This window comes from Haliotis asinina, chromosome 12 (assembly GCF_037392515.1).
Source record: "Haliotis asinina isolate JCU_RB_2024 chromosome 12, JCU_Hal_asi_v2, whole genome shotgun sequence".
NCBI lineage: Eukaryota > Metazoa > Mollusca > Gastropoda > Lepetellida > Haliotidae > Haliotis > Haliotis asinina.
Genome location: NC_090291.1, coordinates 1,177,092 through 1,202,696, shown reverse-complemented (window position 1 = coordinate 1,202,696; position 25,605 = coordinate 1,177,092). Strand labels below are relative to the sequence as shown.

General features: G+C 43.2%; 1 protein-coding gene across 1 annotated transcript in view; it reads right to left on the bottom strand.

Annotated features, from left to right (window-relative positions):
- LOC137257849 (Fanconi anemia group A protein homolog) overlaps nucleotides 1-25,605 on the bottom strand; it is an 83,712-nt gene that overhangs the window by 50,893 nt on the left and 7,214 nt on the right. The window contains exons 4-11 of the mRNA XM_067795331.1: nucleotides 25,070-25,215; nucleotides 23,176-23,271; nucleotides 22,826-22,899; nucleotides 22,235-22,353; nucleotides 21,983-22,050; nucleotides 21,216-21,249; nucleotides 19,507-19,647; nucleotides 17,420-17,496 (exon numbers count right to left, since the gene is read on the bottom strand). Of these exons, the coding sequence (XP_067651432.1) occupies nucleotides 17,420-17,496; nucleotides 19,507-19,647; nucleotides 21,216-21,249; nucleotides 21,983-22,050; nucleotides 22,235-22,353; nucleotides 22,826-22,899; nucleotides 23,176-23,271; nucleotides 25,070-25,215 (755 nt within the window). The remainder of the gene's footprint in view (nucleotides 1-17,419; nucleotides 17,497-19,506; nucleotides 19,648-21,215; nucleotides 21,250-21,982; nucleotides 22,051-22,234; nucleotides 22,354-22,825; nucleotides 22,900-23,175; nucleotides 23,272-25,069; nucleotides 25,216-25,605) is intronic.

The following is a 25,605-nucleotide window of genomic DNA, read 5'->3' as shown; positions in this document are numbered from 1 at the left end:
CAGGGTACAAGTCAGATACAGCATTCACCTCACAACATACAGGCCAGAACAGCATTCACGTCACACAACGTACAGGTCATATACATCATAGTAGTATATACAATGGGGGTTTTAAAACACTTTCAAGAAAAGTCTCTACAAAGCCTTATTTACTAAATAAGGCTTTGGTTGGGCCATTAGCTCTTGCTACTATTACCCCTACTACTTAACGTGTGTTGGAGGTAACACTGTGCCGTACGGTACGATCAATAATTCTTCTCTTACAAACCCCCTACCCGGCCCATCCCTCAAGTAGTACAAGTTAGGTTCGTCGGCTTTTATATCCACTTTATCTATGTTGTAAGTTTTGACTGACCATATAGGATCGGTGGCCCGCTTACGGCGATCACCCTCGTGTTCCCCCGGCTGGTATAGATACCTCACTAGGGCCCTATCTGGTATCTGTTTCTCCTTCCCACGCAATGGAGCGGCCGACTCTGCAACTATTGATTTTAGTTTGATAGCGTCTGCCGGTTTCTTACCGGTGAGACGGGTGACTTCATGGTTGATTGCCGACACCACCTTGGGTAACCTCGTGACCCATTCAGTCGATCGTTTTCCAGGGGTGACCATCTCCCTAGCATACTGATGGCCGAACAAGCGCTCAGCCAAAGTCCTATTAAATCTCTCAACTATGGCTTGGCTGCGATGGGCTCTGGCCGTGCCACGCCTGACCTTTGTATCGTGTTTGGCTAGCAGTTGTGACACGGCACCCATGAACTCCCGTCCGGGGTCAACTTGCAGCTCTGTTGGCCACGTCAGCGGGCTGCGTTTGTATATGCGTTTGAATCCTCTGGCTACCTGGGCCGAATCTTTCGTGGTCAAGGGTTCGGCTTCCTTGTAACGACTGGCTACGTCCACTACGGTTAAGGCATACTTGTACCTCTTGTCGTGGGGTAGGAACAGTAGGTCTGCCTGGTGAACGCTATTAGGTATGTTAATACCGAACCTCCTTCTAGGCACGTAGCGTGGTGCCGGCAAATAGATCTGCCACAGGGCTTGTTTTTCAAGCCACGCTTTGGCTTCCTCCGGGGGTACTCGCGCTATTTTAGCTAGCTTATCTACTGCGCTAGCTCCTTTCCAGTACCCACGCGGGCTGTAGTAAATAGCCTCAAATTTTTTCATGTCCATACGCGTATGTGTTTATCCCATCAATAGCTATCCAACGTTTCGTGTCCATAGGCGACAGGGACGTCTTGTTTATAGTCAGTCCGTATATCTTATGTCCATCACTTCTAAGTGTGTTCATTTTATGCCTAAAGGTACGGGTCTTGAACAGGGCTTCCTTGAATCTGGCGTGTTTGATGTGTTGTTTCACCACATACTTCTTAACCCCCTTAGCCTTCCGGATCTCACTATTGTCGGCTTTCAGTATGGAGTACATCTTAGGTCTCAAACCTATGTACTCGGCTATGGGCGTGCCAGCACACTCGTCCTTCATCTTACCTAGGACCTTTTTATTTACCGTACTGTGTATGGTATGGGTCTTAGGGTAGTCGCTGGTGTCGTATAAATCGAGGTGTTTTTTCATGTCCTCGTACAAGTCCTCGGTTCGAATTTCTAACAGCAGGGAATCCATGTCAGTGTACAGCACTTCACACCTGTCACCGTACTGTTTCTTGAGCTCGTTGTAGTAAAAGTCGTACATCAGGTGTTTGGATAAATCGAGGATGCTCATCCCCACGTAAACAGGCCGGTTGAATTTTATGTGGCTTTTCTTCATGTGTAGGGCAACCAGGTTGTCTGTGAATATCTTACTACGGTTGAATGCCGGACTGGCTATCAATCTCCTGAGCTTGTCTTCCTCACTCGACCGAACCAGCTTCACGGTCACGCGTTTCCTCAGGTTCTCCATAGTCTTACCAAACACCGAGTTGTTCATGAGCTTGTAGAGATTTTTCTCAAAATCACTGGTGGCTTTTTTTCGTAGGTCTGTGTTCATTCTGATGTAGGGCTCCATCCATGGGCTCTGGTCGAACATGAGCACCCTGTGTATTTTGGTCAGCCTCATACCCAACGACAGGTACAGCTGTAGGTTGCGATAGTGAACGATGTACTTGGTCTTATTCATTAAGTTAGACACGAGTTTTTCAACGTCTGTCACACGCCCACCTGACAAGTTATGTTGGTACTCAAACATCCAGTCTGGGTTAACCCTCATACGTTCGGGGGCCAGGGGGTAGCTGTTGTGCGATGTGTGTAATTCCTTGGTATACTCTAAGTCAACCTCGAGGATATAACCTTTGTTCGAATCTGGTGCAACCCCCATAACATCAACGTGGGGTACCCATTTGAATCCCCCTGTAGGTAGATACTGGCTCATGGCCCAGCCGTACAGGTTGTTTGCCTCGAGGTAGAGAATGTGATTGGTTGGCTTGTTAGGATCGTAACCTTTCACGTATTGATTATTTGCTTTCGCGTATCGTTTGGATGCCATGGAAATCCCACCTCGCAAGCCTTTCTCAATGAATAGGTGCATGTCGTAATCTGTGAGCAATTCCAAATTAACTCCGGTCTTTTTAAGCAAGGCGTCCCACGACAGACCTGGGCTGGTGTAATACCATACGGGGTCGAGTTTATACTGCTTGAAACACGTCCGCCTAAACATCTCAAACACGTCGGCTAACAGCAGTACATCTGTCCTCAAGTACAGGTCGTGATAATCACCCAGGTTCTTACAACCCAGTTTATTCCATACGTTAGTCGCGTGCGAGTAATCATCTCGTGAGACGGACGCCTCATTCAGCTTGCTATAAAAGCAGTCAATAGGGGGTAGTCTGGTCTCGGTGAACTTGACCCAACTATCCATGTACTCATAGGGGTACACACCCTTCCTCATAAGCAGGGGTCTAGTCTCGGCGTCTGTGTATCGATCGGTGATAGGGAAGGTATTGTTGGCCTTGACCAGACTGTCGAGTGACGACAGGAGGAACTGAAACGAGTCAATGAACCTAAGTCCGTTTAAGCTGAAGGAGATGTATCTCTCCATGTTGTTGGGGATGCACGTTATATTACCATCGATTTTCGCGATGGCCTGCATGATCAAGTGTGAGTCGTACCCTCTCAAGTTGTGAAAGACAACGGGGATGTTTATTGTCTTAGGGTTGATTTTAAGCTTGAGGTTGCACGCGCTGTGAGCGGCGCCTCTATACTTACCAGTTATGTGGCAGTGATCTCTCACCGAATCACCATTAAGTGGTGAGTCACACACGTGACAGTTAGTGCTACTAGCGTGAGCTAGCCTGTCGACTCGGGTCATACGCATGGGAGCGATTCTATACAATGTATTCCTAATAATTTTTTCTTCCTCCTGCAAACACTTTAGAAACCTTTCAGCCGCGTCAGGGCCCCTATACACTACCGGAGTTTTCGTTTCCCCGTCACAACGGACGACAATGTATCCAAACCCACAGGCTTTATGCTCTTGTGTTTTGTGGGTAAAGCTACCACCACTGGGGGGTGTGGGGGAATCCCCCACCACCAAGGCTTCGAAGTCGGCGTATATGATATAAGGCACAGACATTTGGTTCTTGTGGTTACTGAATTTTAGGATATTATCACCTTCCTTAGGCATGTCGACTCGTATGGCCGTCTGCCCCACACCTTGACAATCATCCCGGTGGGATTCTAATAAATCAGCTCGTGTGAAGCCATGTAGGCATCGTTCACAGAAGTGGGTCTTTTCTCTGTGTGCCGATTGGTCATACAACAGCCTGCTAAAGTGTTTTATCCATGTGTAGTGATACTTTTCACCTCGCTGGATCATGAATATATTGATAACTTGGCGATCCTTCACCGGGCTGACCCTGTGTACTATTGTTGTGTTACCTTCGTGCCCAAAGACATTTATAGCCAGATTACTCTGTTTTTCTACTTTAGTGATCTGGGATATGGGGGTGGGTTCATCTATACCATCCCAGTTGAGCCCATCTTCCTGAGGATAATTAGAAGACCTGTTCGGATTAGTGTCAGCTGGAAATAAGGCTGACCTGATAGCTAACCTCAGGCAATCGTTTCCTCTATTCTTAACGTTTACTATGGCATGTTTGTTCCTATAGTAGGGGGGCAAGGCTAGATATGACCCGCCTCTGAATGGCACGTAGTTAGCTATGTCTAGATAGACATTATCGATTTTATCTACAGCCCACCCGGACCCCAAGTGTGTGTAGCGTTCTAGGTATTCTCGTATCTGCTGAAAACTGGTATCGATTGATGTGTCAATGGTCTCTGTATGTGTGACAACCTCTTGTTTACCTCGGAAGTAAGGCTGAACATACTCATCCTGCTTATCGAGCGACATTTTCACTGTGATCTGAAACTTGATACTTCCTAGGTTATTTAGTTCCTGGTTGACCTTATCAGCTATCAGAGGCTTGATATCTGTAATGTCTATGTTTCTATCAACGTGCATGCGCCAACCTCTCAAATAGTTGCCTACAGCGCGCTCAGTGCGCACGAACTGTAGGTCAATAGCTCTATTCTGTCGTAATAATTCTACAAGCTGTGGTTTTCTCATACGGGAATACCCGCCTAAACCCAAATCGTGTGCCTCGGCTTTCAGTTGTTTTACAGTGGGAACGGGGGTATGTGATAACAATGCGGTTAACCCGGCTCTCCCCAGGTTTGAATAACCCGTGTATCCAAGCTGTTTTGCTTGAGCTTTTAATTGTTTTACCGTAGGAGGGGCTTCTAAACCTAGTAATCTCAACAATGCTGACTTCCGCATTCGAGAATACCCGATCACACCTCTCTGTTTTGCGACCCGCTTAAGCTCGCGTACAGTAGTCATAGTGTTTACACCTAACATAACCAATGTCTAATTGGAGTCTATCTTGAGCAGTCGCCTACGTTCTTTTATGTAGCCCTTTTTATTCTCGTAGATGAGTTGATGTCTGACTACGTTCGCTCCGTGAGCTTTACATAGACAGTAGTGCCCTTTAACCCCGATACCACACACAGAACACGTGTAGTTAGGACTTCCCATATGGAAACAACAGAACCCCTGATTCCTGCATTTCCTACCACAGGCCTCGGTCTTCCCCATAAGTATGTATTCGCATTGGTATGGAGCGGGTCTCATGTTTACTTATATAGGTATTTAATTTAATTGCTTCGCAACCAACGCAGTAGCTGCTATACCCAACACTATGAAGCCCAGTTCACGATTCATTTGTCCCTTGGATGGTGTGTAGTACTGAGCGAGTGTGGGTTTATTGAGCGGTTCCAATCGTTTACCAGTTAGTAGGTAGTATTCTTTCACTGCTTCATCGACATCGTTGAATGTTTGAACGGCATGGTTTTCACGCTGGAGTTGTTCGTTAATAAAATCGATCCTCTGGAGGCGTTTTTTAGCGTACTCGGCCTGTGCCTTTTGTAAGTTCTCAGTAGCGAGATCGTGCCGCTTCCTTTCTTCCTGTATTTCAGCCGCGTGATCATCTCATAGTTTCGAGAAGAGGAAATTACTCCCGGAAAATGCCAGGGCATTCACTAACGCCCCACCGACCATCATAGCTATCGTGGCCATCCTATATTTATTTCATTATATTATCAGGTATTATCCCTTGTTTTACTAGGATGTCTTTTGTGGCCATCGCCATACCAAGGTTCATTATGAGCATACCCATATCCTGCAGGTTGAAATCTAGCTTGATAGTTGGTTGTTTAAGCACCATTTTAGTCAACCGAGCGTACCCTACTGCTAGACTGGCGACCACTGTGGCGTGGTATGCGTCGTTGACGAACGTTTTCCCCTCAGACATTATGTATATATAAAAATATTTTAAATTATAACATGATATGCGGGTCGACAGTGGGGGTTACCACCTCACTGTTGGGGGGTACCACCTCACTGTGGGAGGGTACTCCCACGTATAACCATGTTATAACCACGGCAGCACCTACAGCCAACAACAGTCGGGGGTTGATAATTTTATGTTGGTTACACCACCGTTTTTTACCGGCAGCTACTCTCTTAGGATTCTTCTGCCTGGTTACTGTTTCCCTGGTCTCCACCGTCACCTCGGGAGGGGTTTCCCTCACTGGTTCCTGTGTCACTTCCGTCACCTCGGGAGCAGCATCCATCTATACTATTATTATTATTTTTTCTCTCAAATTGACAATGCTTTGCCGTGATAATCGCCGCCGTCACTGGAGCCAACAACATACCATATTTGTGGTACAGCCCGCAGCTGATAGAACTCACGGCGTGTTCGATAAAAGGGTCTTTCTCGAGGTCCTCCCACAGGTAAAGTCGGCGCTCTGGTGGAATGGGAAGGAAGTATGATACAATACCGGTGTATATCTGGGTCATAGCCGATCCTATTGTCTTTGTCATTTCTGCTCCGAGCCGGGACTCGTATCTAGCGTACAGCTTATCGATTTCTTCGGCTGACATTTTGTGAATTTTATCCGGAGTGTAGTCTCCAAAGTAATGTTTGGCTTTGCCGCCAACAGCCAACGCCACCAGTTTCTCTCGCTTGTCATCATCCACTACCCCAGGTACCAACAATTGTTCGAGCAATTCCTCACACTCCATCTTATAATATAACAAGTAAGATTTAGTTTTAACTATATAATACCCGATACAGACAAAACACAGAGAAATGAAGGTTAAGTTGCACACGACAAACACTTCAAATATCATAGCTATACTTAGCATTTGCTTAGCTTTAGCTTAGCTTTGCTTAGCTTTGCTTAGCTTTAGCACACCCTATATGCTACTGGTTGGTCGGTCTTGAGCACGAGCTTAGCGTGTTTAGTTTCAGCGAGCTGTTTCTTCACCCGTTCCCGTTCTAATTTGCTCATCACATCGTTCTCTCTCAAACACTCCTCGAACGAATCCCTGTCCTTGCAGTGAAATAAGGCCACCCATCGCGTCTGCTCCCTGAGGTCTTTCAACACCGAGTTGAACTTCTGCGTTAGCACCCAGACGCTGTGATTTGCATGCCGGCCGGAGAAGGCCAGGTACGATAGCATGTCTCTCTTTTTTGTTATCTCGCGATTAGCGCTGCAGTCGTCCAGTATAAACAGCGTCGGTTCCCCTTTAAATTTCTCGTGAAGAGCTTTCAACCAGTCCTGCGGCCTGTTCCAGGGTCGATTTTGTGTACGTCCGGGTCCGTCATCACCCAAGGTCGCGCGTACGTTTTATTCATGCTCAGAGTAGGGCACATGATAACGATGTTATCGAACACATCCTTGTAGTAACCCTCCAACATATCCAACACGAAAACGGTCTTCCCACAGCCAGTCTGCCCGCACACTATGGCGCAGTGTGGGTCAGTGGGGAGGTCAATAGATGGCTTGCACGAATCTCCCATTGTCTATATTAAGTTGCGCGTCCATAATAACGTACAAATATAATTTCAACTTACCAGCGGGTTGAGCCTTCTTAGTAATCTGGATGGTTATCCCTTCGCTGCCGTTATCTATACGGCGCCCGCTACCGTGCAGTTTATCATCATCCGTGGATCGCATGTCCAACCATAGGGCGTACTTGGTGGTCAGGTATTCACCGATCTGCACGGAGCCGAGGTCCAGGTCCTTTGTTATATAATGTGGGGTCCCCACTGGTAGCTTTTTTATCTCATCCCACTGCTGGTGTGGTCTCATACCATGACTGAACAGCTGGTTGGGCACGCCCTCGATGGTCACTTCCACCTTTTCAATCTCGGGGTTGAAAAACTTCTCGCTGTCCCTCCGGAATGGCTCGTAATCCTCCACGGGGACGACCAGGATACCTTTCATCGATCGCGCCGGCACGTTCAGGTTGATATTCCACACAGTGTCGCTCTTATCTCGCATGACTGATCTATGCCTCAGTACGCGATCGTACAGGATAGCCATCTTCCCAGAGTACTGGCTTCGAACCTGCCTGGCCAGCTCCGGGCTAGTGACCATGTCGAACTCCAGAGAGATGTTGTCTATGGCATAACTGGCCTCATCACCGTTCGGCGTACGCACTACTTTGCTATAGTCGTTAAACGTGAGCTCGTATTCGAGCCTATCACCCAGCGCGGCCTGGTAAAACGGCGCGTGTCCCGTGAGCAACTCGAAGTCGAGCGGCACGCAGAATCGATTCCCGTATGCTCGAGCGATGGCCTTTTCACCGTCCGATAGCTTGTCTAGCTGGTCTGTCGTGAAGGCATACCCTATGCGCGACCGGGTTGATTTGCTGATACCCTGGTACACATCATTGACTCGTTCTCCCTCGCTTTTCCAGAGATCCCCGTAGCAGTGAAACACGACGCTGTCGTCGATACTCAGCACCTCGTTACCGCTGATCTTGACGGTCGTTTTCTTGATGATAGCTCGACCCACGTTCCGCACTAGCTCGCGTTTGTCGTTGTCGGAGGTCAACGTGATATTGAACGCCAGTCGAACAGTGCCTGGTACAATGAGGTCATTCTCACCAAGGTTTGGAAATCTAACCAGCAGAGTTTGATTCTGGTCTATCTTGCTGGGATTGTTGGTGATGGTCACCGACTGGCGCACGGCTCTGGCTCCTAATGGCTCTCTCAATCTTCTGAAAGGATCTAATTTTCTGCCGTACATTGTTATATATAAATGAAATATATTTTTAATAATAAATAATGGATGAAGACATACCTATGGATGATATGTGGGACGATAGTGCCCAGGCATTCAATGATGACCAGGAGACCTCATTCTCGCAAGGTGACTCACTCATGGAGGGCGCCGTCGACGATTATTACAACGCAGTTGAAAATAAATCCAAACTCAAGCCGTTGGGAAGGAACTATTCCAGGTTTACCCTCGATAGCAATGGCACGCTGCGTTTGAAGGCTCACCCGGAGATCGATCTCGTGCATAAACGCACGAGAGAACCGCTTGCTTTATCAACACTGAGCAGTCGACATGGGAGTAACTTTGTCCGCGATGAACTAGGCTTCATAGATTACGGTGGCGCGCGACCTAAGCAGTATCCTCCGAAGTTAGTTCAAAGTCTGGAAGGCATCAGGGACGCCACATCGGATTAAAACATGACTTATGATATTGAAAAGGTGTTGGCCGACTACAAGAACAAGCCCTTCCCGGGTCTCGAAATTACCTTTCGGGAACTGAAGGGGTTGGACCTGTTGATGCAAACCATTCGTGGTCAGCTCTGGAAAAGCACGGCCAAAATGAGTGAGATAGACGACCACATCGCCTATGAAAAGGAAAAACTCGGTGAAACTGAGGACGAGTCTATGAAAGCCACCATCGAGGAACGAATACGTAATTTGGAAGATGAAAGGCAGACATGGTTGGAGACAGCGTCCGGCTACAAAGAAAAGCTTAGATCCCAGACCAACCGTGTGCGGGAAACCATCAATCAAGTCCTCCACCGAGACACCACGTTAGCAGACAGGATTCGGATATTGTTCCGGGAGCAAGGGATCACCATCGCCAGCATTCTGACTGCATTGGGTTTCATCATATCAACCCTGGTGGTGTCACTGACAAGGGGTACTGTGGGGCCTGCCGGCGGCGGGGGAACTCCCACACCTGCCGGCGGCGGTGGGGGTGTTAAAGACTGGATAAAAAAACTCGGGGAACGCCTAGCTAAACTAGCTGGTAAAGCCGCCGAAGCCCTTCCCGGCATCCTGGGTAGCATCGTCTCGTGGTTGTTGGGCGCTCTGGCTAAAACTGCCACGTGGCTCAGTCAAAACCTGTGGGCAGCCATCGTCGCCGTGGCGGATCTGGTGTACGTAGCGGCTAAGAAATTTTTAACCAAATAAGTCCCAAAGCTACCCCACCAACCACCAGGGCCGTTTTACTATCGATGTGATTGGAGGCCTGAATATGGGGGTGTGTGGGGGGTACCCCCACATGAACTTTAGACTCCGGGGGTGGCGCCACTATACCCGTTTCACGTGGTGGGATGTGTGGGATATAGGGGGTGTTAATATCGGGGTTGATACCCAACTTTTGATCCGCCGTGGCTATGACTATTTTGTTGTTATAACCCACCACTTTTTTTACTCTCAGTTGCATATCACTCGGAGCCATGTACAACCCCACGCCAAACACGTAATTGACTTTCGATCTGGCGTATTCTAACACGTTTTGGTAACGGTCGATGGCCCACGGGAGATCAACTGTAGAATTGATAGCATCCTCAACGTTGGCAACGAACTGTTTCTGAGCGTCGTAAGCAGTTCCCTTACCGAGGATGTTGGAACGCGTCATCGACTGCGCACCCAACAGCGCCCACACGTACGTTCGAATCGAGTCGTTCAAGCGTATTGTACCAGCACGAGTGAATTCTTTCAATGTTTTTGAGATCATTTTAGTCCAGGCTGTGGCTGCATCAGGATTGGTTTGCTTTATACAGCTGACATGGATCTTTTCATTCGTTGTTGGACCTGTAAATGTATGACGGTTTGGGTTGTATGTACCATCTGCAGAACCGGCCATATATGTTCCGGACCTGTAGAAGTACACGAGAACTATACCGAGACCATGGTTCACACCAGGAAGGCGAAAGTCTTTATTGTTGGAATCTCAAACTCCCCACAAACACGTTCATAAGCGCGTTTATCATAGGGGTTATTCGTCATACTCCACGCTTTATCTTGGGGAAGAGGAGCACTTATTTCCTTCAATATTCGTCTCGTTTGATAATAAATATGAAACAAAATGACTGCCTTACTCAGTTCGTCTATACCGTAGTCTAGTGTCACACCCGACCCTGTCGTCGCACACCACACAGCAAAGTTGAGTTGGTTCTGCCAAAACTGCATTGGGTTTTGATTCCAGTTTACCACCGCCTGCGCGTTATTAACGGTCACGATATAGTTTTCAAAGATATTAATAAAGGTTGCTTTAAACCCCGTACTACCTACCACCACGATTTTCAAGTGTGCTAAGTCCATATTATAATATATAAATTATATATTATAATATGTACATAACACTTCCAGGAATAACGAGCGGTGAGGCCGTTCAGCTGATGCACGCGATCGATAATACGTCAGGTCAACTCGAAGTCGCACTCTGCGATATCACCTACCTACCGCAATGGACTAACATCAACGCCAGCAACAATAAGCTGTTCGTCAGTGGAACTCGCAGCCAGATAACTGACGGCTACTACAGCGTGTGCTCTCTAAACGATGAGGTCTTCAAACCCCTGGGAGCCGAACTCAAGATGAACGACTCAAACGGCACAGTGGTGTTAATCAACAACGGAAGAACCTCATTGAGGCTCGGCCGACCATTAGCGAGGATACTCGGTATGTCTCCTGATGAGATAAAACCAACAACAACCGTCACAGGCACGAAGTTACCCGACCTAGTACCGTACCGAGAGCTGTACATTCATCTCGGTCAGATGAGCACAACGTACAACATTCAAGGAGGTCACCCTTCCACTATACTGAGAGCAGTGCCGGTGAAAACTGAGAAATACAACGACGGTAGAACCGAGTCGTTTTCACCACGGCAGTATAAGAGATTAACCCAGGGCAACATACCTGAGCTGATAATATCGGTGTTAGATATAAATCATAATCCTGTAAATATAGGATACCTCAGCTTAACGCTTCATGTAAAATGACCAGCGCACAAGGGCCTGGAGTGAAAAAATGCGTCAATATCGGGATCTCCGACCTCGGAGACACGCGCGGTTTCGACGCTCCCGGAGTAGATGGTAAATCGTACGTCTTGCAACTGAAAAACAACATTTACAAACGCGTTGAAGTCCCCTCCGGTGGAACCCTAAGTGATATAGTAGAGCAAAAATCAACACTAAGTACGCCCTTGTCAACACCGGTAATAACTGGATAATATACCCATCGTTCGGGGGTAAACTGTTCGACTTAGACGATGTTGAGAGCACTACCGTCACCCGAAACAAGCCATATATGCTCGTCTTCACCGAAGATGACAAGTGGGTGTTGTTACCCGATAACGACTGGTTTCTCAATATTAAACTCGGCTCCCCCTACGTATTCACGGATAACAAAGACAACCACCTAAACAAAGTCGTGAACAATGGAACCCTGCTCGTGGCTTACGTCCCAACTCAGAGACGTAGCGTAGTCGTCAGCCCACTCGACACTATGGCAGCCCACATGCTATCGAGTAAACCAGCCATACAAAACGTGACATTGCAGTTGGTGTCTGAATTCGAAGGCGTGGTCAGTATACTAGAGAGTCTACCAGCAAACTCAACACTGATCATCAAAGTCTACCTAGGGGAACCATCGGGGAATGATGTCGAGATCGTGAAGGGGATCAAACTCGGGTGGGGGAAACGACACCAGTATCAAGTTTGCAACGTTTACGTGCGGGTGGGTGTCGGCTCCAACACCAGTCTGCAGGGGGTCAACGTGATCGTGGAAAACAAGATATCACTAACCAAGATCTTCCTGCCTGACAACATACACTTCATGGGTATGAAGTTCACCCCTGAATTATTATCAGAAAACCAGTTGGAAATTATATCGTAATAGTATAATAATGACCAGTCATCGTCCCAACACTACGCTTAACGACCTAGGAGATACGGAGGGATTCGATCAGCCTGGTGAGGAAGACACCTTATATATCCTGCACTTCAAAGACAACGTGTACAGATGGGTGTCGTTATCAGATTTTAAAGAGCCCAAATGGCTGATCAACGTAACATTCACCTCACCTTATATCACAATAGACGCAGATACGGGGTATATCTCTAAGATTAGGAACAACGGTATCTTGATTGTGGATTTCATTCCGGAGAAGGAATTAGTATACATAGAATCTATTGGTCACAAAAAAAAAGGGTTAAGGGCTTGGCCAAACAATAAATTAATATTAAGCAATAATGCTTATGGCATAGGTTTTGAGATATTCCCCCCTTTCACACTCATCATAGAAGTCTTCTTTGATTTAAACAATGAAAACACCTCAAGAGTACACCAAATTTTACCCGGGGTGTCAATACACTGGTTTGACGAACACATAGACCAATATTGTCGTATTGTTATACAACGGGATACCACGGGTCCTATAAACCACTTAATAAGCCTCAGTGGGGTTTTTATTACAACAGGAAATTCTATTAGACTCTCACCTATTACCCTAACTAATAATCTAGATCTTGTAGACTTCAAATTCATTAATAGACTTTTAACTGAAACCCAATTAAAATATCTTTCAAAATATATATTATAGGATGGGTCTGTACCCAGTCGTAGAGGAAGTAGCGAAGACGCTGGAAACCGTAGATGGGTTCCGCTTGAGGCAGTTATGTGACGTGAAACGCCAACTAGAACAAGACCGTGACACGCGGAAAGCACTATATAAAAAGTACCATAGAGCTTTCAATATCTTGGACGGGGCTGACACTACCCTTATGACAACCAGCATGGGACTAGGGGCGGCAGGTGTTGGATTGTTAGCTACCATCGTGGCTACACGTATAGTGCTAGGTATTGAAATAACAGCTGGGGTGGCAGGGGTGTTAGGGTTGGCACTTAAGTTGATATCACGCAGACTGCATCGTAAGGCATTGAAACACGACGAGATCAGGGTTCTGGCCGAAGCAAAGCTCAACACAGTAAGTGGGCGTATTTCCACGGCACTCTCTGATAGTAAGATCTCAGAAGAGGAGTTTCGTTCAATCCTCTCTGAACTCACAAAATATAACGGAATGAAACAAGATATTCGATCCAAGTCTCGTAAGTCTGCTATCAGCGAGGACGAGAAAAAAAAGTACATAGAACAGGGGATACAAAAAGCCCAGCAAGCCTTTATTACGAACACCAAAGAGATCATAGGCGGTTCACGTTAAACTGTTTCATCGATATAAACGTGATATAGGCACAGTGTTACCTCCAACACACGTTAAGTAGTAGGGGTAATAGTAGCAAGAGCTAATGGCCCAACCAAAGCCTTATTTAGTAAATAAGGCTTTGTAGAGACTTTTCTTGAAAGTGTTTTAAAACCCCCATTGTATATACTACTATCATTCATGTCATACAGGGTTCAAGTCAGATACAGCATTCAAATCATACAACATAGGGGTTAGAAACAGCTTTCACATCACACAGGGTACAAGTCAGATACAGCATTCACATCATACAACATAGGGGTTAGAAACAGCTTTCACATCACACAGGGTACAAGTCAGATACAGCATTCACCTCACAACATACAGGCCAGAACAGCATTCACGTCACACAACGTACAGGTCATATACATCATTCACATCATACAGGGTACAAGTCAGATACAGCATTCACATCATACAACATAGGGGTTAGAAACAGCTTTCACATCATACAGGGTACAAGTCAGATACAGCATTCACCTCACAACATACAGGCCAGAACAGCATTCACGTCACACAACGTACAGGTCATATACATCATTCATGTCATACAGGGTTCAAGTCAGATACAGCATTCACGTCAAGCAAGCCATACATTGCTGTGGGTACACCTGCTTTCTTCTATGCCAGAAACTGAAATGGGATGTGGACAAAAGCCATCTTTAGGTGATTGAAGCTACTGCCGGTGTGTTCTTGCCTGTCTTTTCACAAGAAAATGTACATTTAGTGAAGCACAGTTTTCCCTGTCAAACTGGGTCCCCATAACTTCATGGCTACTTCTTGTGGGATAAATCCTTTATGACAACCTAACAGAGTAAAGATGAAACTGATCAGCCTTCTGCATCAATATTTGAGAGTCAGCATGATTGCAATCTCCCAAAAAGAGAGGTGATAGTTTCACATTTTTCTGTTGAGCCATGTTGAGTAGATAATACCTTGTACATATCCACTGCGTGTTTGGGACAGATCCAAACTATTTGAGTTTTGCAATATCTTTACGATGACATATTATATTCAAAACAGGTGACTGTTCATCATACCTACATCTTCAAAGGCAGTACGTCCTTTCAATCATGAAAGAATCGTATGTCACATTGTTAAATGAATTAGTCACATGATCATAACGGGTACAGGTACAGAGACAGGTACCTGGTTCCAACTCATCACTCATCCGTCCCCGTTATACTGGTTACCTGTCCCTGCCCTCATGAACCGGGATGTAGGTCAGTTTGGGATGTTTCCCCATCAGTGAAGAGCTGTCAGGAAGACAGCTTCCTCTATTTTCTGTGCTGATATATCGTGTATCAACAGGATACACACATTTGGGCTGAGCACCATCTTCCGATGCATCTGCTTCTTTGAGTTTTGTCCTTGTATTGGTTCTTCCTGGTTAGAGAACAGAACGTCAGTATCTGTTACACTGTCTGTGAAGGGTATAGATTTTACATCCTGGCTGCCACTGATAGATGATACCTGCACTTTCTCTAAAAACAAACTGTTTCAAGTTGTGAGAAGCTACACCTGTTGTCACTTGGTTGGGCTGGTCATGGTCTTAACGCATCTTTGAATGGGTACGACCTTTGATGTTGTCATCCATACATATATAAAACACAGTCTGTATCCACTGGACATCATCAACAAGGTGCAATTGTAAACTGCATGTACAATAGAACACCCTGACAGGTTTCTGGAAGATCCTGTCTTGTGTTGACAGACCGACACAGACAGACAGCACTGGAGTATTTTCAAAGGATAGAACTGAGTTACATCACCTCTCCACTGATGGGTACATCCTTGGGATACAGGTGCCATCACTTAACACATCAACTGTTTCATGAGATATGAGGCAATCATACAGGTCAAATAATGTTCAGGTCATATAATGTACAGGTCATATAGGTTGTATAGCATACTGATGATGCATGATTATCGGTTATAGTCTCCAAGTCCTGAACAGTCATACAGCATTCACCTCATACCAATCATACAGTTAATGGGTCATCAATCATACAGCAACATACTGTCATACAGATTACAGGTCATATAATGTACAGGGGTCATACAGCACACAGATGACACACATGCTCGGTTATACGATGCACGAGTCCTTTGAACAATAATGGTTCACCCCATCAAGGGTGACACACAATTAACCATGTGACAGAGTCTGGTCATCCTATCACCAGGGTTTTATATCACGTGTAAACGTTCATCCAGTACACACAAATGCAGAGAATGAACGCAAAAAAAGAAAAAATAAATAAAGATGAAAAAAAAAATAAATAGTAAATTCACTGCACCAAAAGGGAAGCAAATTGTTCCTTGTCATAAAACAACACATCTACAACCTTGCTAGGGGCAGTGGGGTAGCCTAGTGATTAAGCTTGTCATGGCAAAGACTCTTGTTCAATTCCTCACATGGGTACAATGTCTGAAGCCCATTTCTGGTGTCCCCTGCCGTGATATTGCTGGAATATTGCTAAAAGCAGTGTAAAACCACACTCACTCACTCTGACTTTCAGAGCAGTTACATGCATAATCTTATCCATCAGTTGACATGTGTGATGATTCATTTTGGGCTCTAAAGAAATTATCACAATGCACACCTATCTGGGCTGTTACTTCCTTCACATTGTCCGCAAGGACTCTTAAAATCAATATTTGAGGGTTCGGGGACACCCATGTTTGAGGGTCAAGGTGAAGTCACGTATCAATCTAGTAATCTTGTTCTACAGTGTGTAGGGAAGATCCTGCCCCATCCCAGAACCTTCATCTTCATAGAGACTACAAGATACATTCAGTCTACAGTTCTTTTCAGGTCACATATGACCAAACACCGTTAAGTCAGTGTGCATTAAGGTGGAACTGTGTTTGAAGTGAGCTGATTTGTCTTACAGAGCTCTGGATAAGGAGTGTATTTATGTATTTTACTCAATAAAAATCAAATTTACTCTATTAATTACAAATCTGGGAGTACAAAAAATAAAACGAACAAAAATCACTTAAAACCCAATAGGTCTTTCATACTTTGCATACTTTACTTAATTAACTAAATTGTCTTGCATATGATAATTCATTGTGGCGCCCAAACTCTACAACAGTGTTAGCAAATGTTAAGCAAATCCTATATATACACATACTATTACAGCCGTAGCCATCATATGGAGTTTACCGTAGTAGTCACATGACTAGTATTTCCATGTTGAGTGTTCAAAAATGGCTGCCAACTATTTGGCATTATCAGAATTACTGAAATCTCTTGAGAAGCATTAATATTTACATATTTAGAAAGATTAATTACACCCAGTAAGGAAACTCTGTGTGAAAGTACCCTGTTCTTCAAACTAGTGGGAATATACAAAATTCTGGTTACTTCTCAAGAAATGCAATTAAACATTAATGTGCAAACAGACATGGAAGTAAATACGCAACTGCTTGAGAAAATATCTTGAGCACTGGTCATAATTCCAAGGTCAGAAGCATCAAAAGATACCAAAATCTATAAAATATGAACCACAACAAGCATATCTGATCATAACAAGTGGGATGAAAAGGTAGCAGTACCTGTTTGTACAGGTTGGAAATCTTGTCTGACACTTTTGCTGATTTCCACTGGGCTTGTTGTTTAAATGCTTGGGAAACTGAAAACACAAAGCACAGTTACAGTTGACCCAGATGAAATCTGAAGGAAATACAACACACACCTCACAGTTGATACAGTGATCTATAGGGTTTACTTTAAAGGTTTCACCTTAACACTGTACTGATGTTGATCAACAGGGTTTACTTTAAAGGTTTCACCTTAACACTGTACTGATGTTGATCAACAGGGTTTACTTTAAAGGTTTCACCTTAACACTGTACTGATGTTGATCAACAGGGTTTACTTTAAAGGTTTCACCTTAACACTGTACTGATGTTGATCAACAGGGTTTACTTTAAAGGTTTCACCTTAACACTGTACTGATGTTGATCAACAGGGTTTACTTTAAAGGTTTCACCTTAACACTGTACTGATGTTGATCAACAGGGTTTACTTTAAAGGTTTCACCTTAACACTGTACTGATGTTGATCTATAGGGTTTACTATAAAGGTTTCACCTTAACACTGTACTCATGTTGATCAACAGGGTTTATTTTAAAGGTTTCACCTTAACACTGTACTGATGTTGATCTATAGGGTTTACTTTAAAGGTGTCACCTTAACACTGTACTGATGTTGATCAACAGGGTTTACTTTAAAGGTTTCACCTAAAAACTGTACTGATGTTGATCAATAGGGTTTACTTTAAAGGTTTCACCTTAACACTGTACTGATGTTGATCAACAGGGTTTACTTTAAAGGTTTCACCTTAACACTGTACTGATGTTGATCAACAGGGTTTACTTTAAAGGTTTCACCTTAACACTGTACTGATGTTGATCAACAGGGTTTACTTTAAAGGTTTCACCTAAAAACTGTACTGATGTTGATCAACAGGGTTTACTTTAAAGGTTTCACCTTAACACTGTACTGATGTTGATCTATAGGGTTTACTATAAAGGTTTCACCTAAAAACTGTACTGATGTTGATCAATAGGGTTTACTTTAAAGGTTTCACCTTAACACTGTACTGATGTTGATCAACAGGGTTTACTTTAAAGGTTTCACCTTAACACTGTACTGATGTTGATCAACAGGGTTTACTTTAAAGGTGTCACCTTAACACTGTACTGATGTTGATCAACAGGGTTTACTTTAAAGGTTTCACCTTAACACTGTACTGATGTTGATCAACAGGGTTTACTTTAAAGGTTTCACCTTAACATTGTACTGATGTTGATCAACAGGGTTTACTTTAAAGGTTTCACCTTAACACTGTACTGATGTTGATCAACAGGGTTTACTTTAAAGGTTTCACCTTAACACTGTACTGATGTTGATCAACAGGGTTTACTTTAAAGGTTTCACCTTAACACTGTACTGATGTTGATCTATAGGGTTTACTATAAAGGTTTCACCTTAACACTGTACTCATGTTGATCTATAGGGTTTACCGTAAATGTTTCACCTTAACACTGTACTCATGTTGATCAACAGGGTTTATTTTAAAGGTTTCACCTTAACACTGTACTGATGTTGATCTATAGGGTTTACTTTAAAGGTGTCACCTTAACACTGTACAGATGTTGATCAACAGGGTTTACTTAAAAGGTTTCACCTTAACACTGTACTGATGTTGATCAACAGGGTTTACTTTAAAGGTGTCACCTTAACACTGTACTGATGTTGATCAACAGGGTTTACTTTAAAGGTTTCACCTTAACACTGTACTGATGTTGATCTATAGGGTTTACTTTAAAGGTTTCACCTTAACACTGTACTGATGTTGATCAACAGGGTTTACTTTAAAGGTTTCACCTTAACACTGTACTGATGTTGATCAACAGGGTTTACTTTAAAGGTTTCACCTTAACATTGTACTGATGTTGATCAACAGGGTTTACTTTAAAGGTTTCACCTTAACACTGTACTGATGTTGATCAGGGTTTACTTTAAAGGTTTCACCTTAACACTGTACTGATGTTGATCAATAGGGTTTACTTTAAAGGTTTCACATTTCATACTGTGGTGTGACTAATCAGAAGGGTATACAGCAAGTTGGACTCACCTTTCAAACTTGGTTTGTAGCTCATGAGAAGGGAGAGGGTGTGGGTACAGAACTTCTTGAAGCTGACTTGGTTCAGACAGTCTTCAGTGTAAGTTAGTCCCACAAATAGAACCACATGCTCATCATCTCCGTCTAGTACAGCTGAAATGTTATGTCCCAGATTATGAACAATCCGTGTTTTCAATCACAGGCAACTATATTCCCTAAGCTTTATAGTTTTGATTGAATTATTCCTGAACAGCCTGTATTGTCCATGTGAAAATATGCATGAAAATAGACACCCAGCGTTTAAGTGAACTATAACTACCCTGCCATACATGTGGTACTCACAAGGTTGGAAGTAAAAATAACAAAAAGCATGAAATTGAGGCATGTTCAACGTTTCTAATGAATACAGGACCAGTGTCTATGTTTTATTTCATATCATGTTCACAAGCATGTAATTTAACAACAGAATATTTATAAGGCACCATTCCAGGCTTCATGTCTGCTAAAAGTGCACAAATATAATCTTACTATTATTACCCTGGATAATCCAAGCTGTGTGAGGCACAAGAGGGTTAAATGTCACATGACTTGCACACATATCAGTTGGTGTATAATTAGGTGTTTGAGGACCTAGTTTCATCAGCACTCTTGTTTCATCATGTTTCAATAAGATGTCACCATCATGTCTTAAACTCGGTTTAGTGATCGAGGGTCTGGGTGCAAAAATCTATAAATATGCAGCAGAAGTTCCAGCAGATATCTTTAGGCCAATTTTCTCCAAGGTGACATTGTTCAAAGCAGCCGTAGGAATATGCCAGCCATGAGTCTATAAAAAAGTATGGGGTTTACGATCACCTTAGTGCTATGCCAGCCATGAGTCTATATTAAGGTATGGGGGTTACGATCATCTTAGTGCTATGCCAGCCATGACTCTATATCAAAGTATGGGGTTTACGATCACCTTAGTGCTATGCCAGCCATGAGTCTATATTAAGGTATGGGGGTTACGATCATCTTAGTGCTATGCCAGCCATGACTCTATATCAAAGTATGGGGTTTACGATCACCTTAGTGCTATGCCAGCCATGAGTCTATATTAAGGTATGGGGGTTACGATCATCTTAGTGCTATGCCAGTCATGAGTCTATATTAAAGTATGGGGTTTACGATCATCTTAGTGCTATGCCAGCCATGAGTCTATATTAAGGTATGGGGGTTACGATCATCTTAGTGCTATGCCAGTCATGAGTCTATATTAAAGTATGGGGGTTACGATCATCTTAGTGCTATGCCAGCCATGACTCTATATTAAAGTATGGGGTTTACGATCACCTTAGTGCTATGCCAGCCATGAGTCTATATTAAGGTATGGGGGTTACGATCATCTTAGTGCTATGCCAGCCATGAGTCTATATTAAAGTATGGGGTTTACGATCACCTTAGTGCTATGCCAGCCATGAGTCTATATTAAGGTATGGGGGTTACGATCATCTTAGTGCTATGCCAGCCATGACTCTATATCAAAGTATGGGGTTTACGATCACCTTAGTGCTATGCCAGCTGTGAGTCTATGGTAAGGTATCACGACCACCTTTCTTCTGAGATCACTGTGTACAATGGCACACAAATGAGAATATTTTTCTGCAGAAACTGATACCACTGACCTAAACAATTTTGAGAAGTGTGCACACTATGTTCAAATTTCACATAATATTACTGACCTCTGATGACATCATCCAGAATAGCTGCAGCAACCTGCAACAGATGGTAACCATATAAACTAGTATTTTGTTGAATAGAGGGGTCTGTTTCCAAGTTTAGCATAACAAATTTACTGTTACAAGGACTCTGTGCAATCAGAATATTGACTGGAAAGGTATGTTTATTAAACCTGTACACATCACATGTATAGTTGAAAAATTGAAGAATAACATTTTTGGTAATAGTCACAAGGCAATTACATGGCATTTCTGTGGATTGCATTTGTAAAGATTACATACAGTTCTGTATAGAAGTTTATCAGGGGGAGCTTTTAGTGCAGGATCTTTAATAGGACAACTATGGTATACATCAATCAAACAAATCCATTCCATAAAACATTGACATTCTTAACGGCTATATGATTTTCTGTAGCCAGTGAGAAAGGATCATATAAACCCTAAAAGGCCTTTGTTGTGTTTGATTATACATTCAGTACTACAGGAGTACGGTTTGACATCATTTCAAGCACTGTTTAACCAATATCATGGTGGGAGACACTCGCTGTACAAATGAGGGGAATCAAACCCAGGTCTTCTGTCTGACGATTTAACACTCTACCCTCTCCGCTACTCCACTGTCCATCTATTCAGTGAGTAACAGTTACATCAAAGTGAGATCTGACCAACCAAATTGTAGCACATCCTGTGGTCATAAGGGACATAACTCTATTCAGAAAGACAAGGCTGTATGGAACACCTTTCTCTGGGACATGATGCTGTATACTTACTTTCCGGAACGCGGCTTCCTTGTCCTTCTTCTCTGGAAAGCCCGAGTTGACAAGGAAGCTGAATATTCCTAGAATAATCAGTATCAGACTAGAACTAGAAGCTCACAAGAGTACTCTGAATAGAAACATCCTTAAGCATTAAAACCAATAATTCACAGCTCAAAACGGCATGTGTTGAGAGGGGTAAAAACACACTTTTCTTTTGGGCATACTGAAACAATGAACGTTATTCTCTGGAATCCTTGCACCTACCAGAAAGTGCAGCATTTGTTTGCTTCTTGACATTAATGTTGCTCTCAGGGTTGTTTTGCTTACAAAGTTTGTACATGTTTGTACTAAACTTTCTCACAAACTGGGGCTCAGTCATCTTCCTGCAAGAACAATTTGGTACTAAAAAAATAAAAACCACTTGAATCCTTAACAATTTCTCAGTTGGAAGTCTAACTTACACATGAAACACTACTAGTGAACGCATGTTGTTTTATGCCTCAGTCATACTACATGTATATTATAGTAACCATGGCGGCAAGTAAACAAACAACTCTTTGCCAGAAATGTGGTTAATGACACAAAATGTCTACATTGATAAAAAAAATACTGTTGATTATTATTTTACATGAACTTATATCAAACAGTGGACAAAGTTACCTCCTTACTCCCTCAAGCCATCTGCTGACTGATGCAAGTGAATACAATCATGGCTTGATTGTTGGATAGAAAAACAACAAAAAGTATATTGCAGAACAATGATAGTATGATGATGCTGTTTTTTTTTAAAGAATCTGCTATAGATAAATCCCTATGACAGTCATCCACACTGCTAGATATTACCGATATACCAACCTGGAAATATAAGTACCAAGCCCCAAGATGTCTTCACTGTGAAGGCACCACTGTAATTCTGGAGGAAGAACATCCTGAAAGAAATTCAAACATTCACTGGCCAGCAGATTCAGAAAACAATTTGTGATAATGTCCAAATCCTATTCTTTAAATGTTTTTAATTCTCAAAAATTGTGAGGGATACAAAAGTATTAACTCAAGGTGGGATCTTTTCTGTCATATACAGTAGTCTTTTGTTTTGTATTTTCTTGTGCCCAATATTGCTGATTAAAAGATGTAGAAAGAATGTGAGGGTTAAATTCATGATGAGTTTCTTTTTTCAAAATTGAAAACATCAGCCAAGGACTGACCTCCTTAGTGAGGAGACTTGTGAAGTGACGATGCTGGACACAGTTGTCTGTCAGTAGATGGTGTATCATCTGTAGACAGGTGCCGAGGTTGTCATTCTGACCAAATATACAGTATTACATACAATCACTATTTACACATTATTGTAGTTGGGCTAGCATGGGTCCAAATTTTATACCAGAGTACCCCACCCATACAACTGTCCCCAGATACCCCTATGTCAACATGCTTTTGTGCGTGCATGTATATGTGTGTACACAGTTTTCAGTTATGAACCTGGATGGCATTGTTTCCATGTAATTACTTTTACTCTATTAACAATAAGAACACCTGTAAGAACCTCAGTAATGCCTCCTACTTAATTTTACTCTTAGTCCAAAGCTCTGCTTAGTAAGGCTTGTAACTTTCAGTCTAACCTCCACTAATTGTCACACTGCTTGCTGTCAACAATCCTTGCCCCAGCTCTCAGTGATTTCCATTGTTTCACTGACTGGCCAAGCTGACCATGGCTTAACTACAATGGTCAGATTTTAAAGTCAGATGCCGTCTTGTACTGTTGAAGGAAAGATCTGGCTATAGTCAGGGGAATTTTATGACAATTTAAGATCTGTGATGATTGTGAAGAAAATCCTCCATATCAGCTTGAGTTCCAACAATACACATACCAGCCTCACAACCCACAACGTTTGTATTCTTTTAATGGATGCAAACTAAGTCCTGTTAAATTCATTCCTTACATCAAATTAGTAACAAATGACAATATATTTTTTTTAACCCAGAAGCTAAAAGCCCATACGACTTTCTAATGGTAAAAGAGTTAGATATTTCACTGCTTACCTAATAGTCACATAATCATCACTGGTCGTGGTATTGAGACAGGTACCAGGTCCGACATATTACCCACCCAGCCCAGCCCTACTTGTGGTTGTTGCTTAACGCCACACAGCAATATGTAGCTTGATGAGGACAGTCTGTATGTAATGAAGCATGGACCAAACAATCCAGTGACTGACATGTGAGCAATGGCCTGTGTTTTGGGGCATAAGGACACATAAATCAACCAACTTTGATAAACCTATCCATTTGGTTGCCTCAGTAGACTGGCCTTGGAATCTCCGGGCCAATTCAAGTTCATAAAGATTCAATTCTGCATTGGTCTTCAGCCAGCTGTGCCTTTTGTCTGAGAAAAGTAGCAGTACAGGTTGGTCAGACTTGATGCATGTCATGGCATCCTAGACAAGTATATCGATGCTCAAGATTTGAGTCTCTGGATTGCCTCACACTATTTACAGTTGTCATACAGCTACAATACTGCTTACGATGGTGTTAACCTATTTAACAAATACTGTGTCAGGCTTTAAGATACTTGAAGTAATATTCCAGTAGTATCACAGCAGAGCAGAAATGGACTTCACACTTTAAACCCTTGTGGGAATCAAACCCATGCCTTTGGCATGATGAGTAAACCCTTTAACCACAAGGCTAGCACATCACACAGCAAAAGTGAGAAAATGTATGATGTCATGAGGACAGTTAGTAAATAAGTGAGTATGGACCAGACAAACCAGTGACTGATGTAATGAACAACAATCAATGCTAACACATTCATCATATCAATAAGCCTGAGAAAAAACCCTAGAAGAATATGCACTGATCAAACTGAGACATATTTGGCTCAAATTTAATATGAACATGCAGAGCATCATGTTGAGCACAACAGCCATAAATATTTCCGAGTCCCGATTTGGGATTTGAACACTGTCCTTCTGATCCGAAGTCTGACACCTTGTCAACATGAGCAAAGACATTAACCCCATCAGCAAGCTGACATAATGAGGATATCATCCGTGGAATGACTCCACACCCTGCCACAGTGTTATAAGCAGGAATTCTTACCGTGTCCTGTCTGCTCCCGGACTGGCGCTGTTGGAAGTTTCCCTCTTGACCGGTACAGTGAAGCAGGCGCTGGACACAGTTCTCACTTATCAGGTGAGGCACAGACTGGGCAGCAGGACTCTCGAGCTGACCCAAACTTGTCAATACTGAACAGTGGGAAATGTAATGACAACACGCTTGAATAACATCAGTCAGTATTTATCATGCACAATGAAACACTGTTAGTTTGGACATACACTATTCAGTATTGGCTGGTTGGCTGTGGTTTAATGCCACTCTCAGCAGTTTTCCAGCTACATGGCTGCGACCTCCAAATAATCAAGTTTGGGCCAGACAAGTCAGTGATCAATCAATGACCATCAATGAACCTCACTGGTGGACGATACATGTTTCTTATGACAAGCATGGGTTACTGAAGACCAATTTTAACCCAGATCTTCAGCGAACAGGATTGACAAATCATGAATCAAAAAAACCCAACCATTGGATCTAGAGAAGTAAAAGAACTTTATCAGTCTTTATTACCAAATCTAACT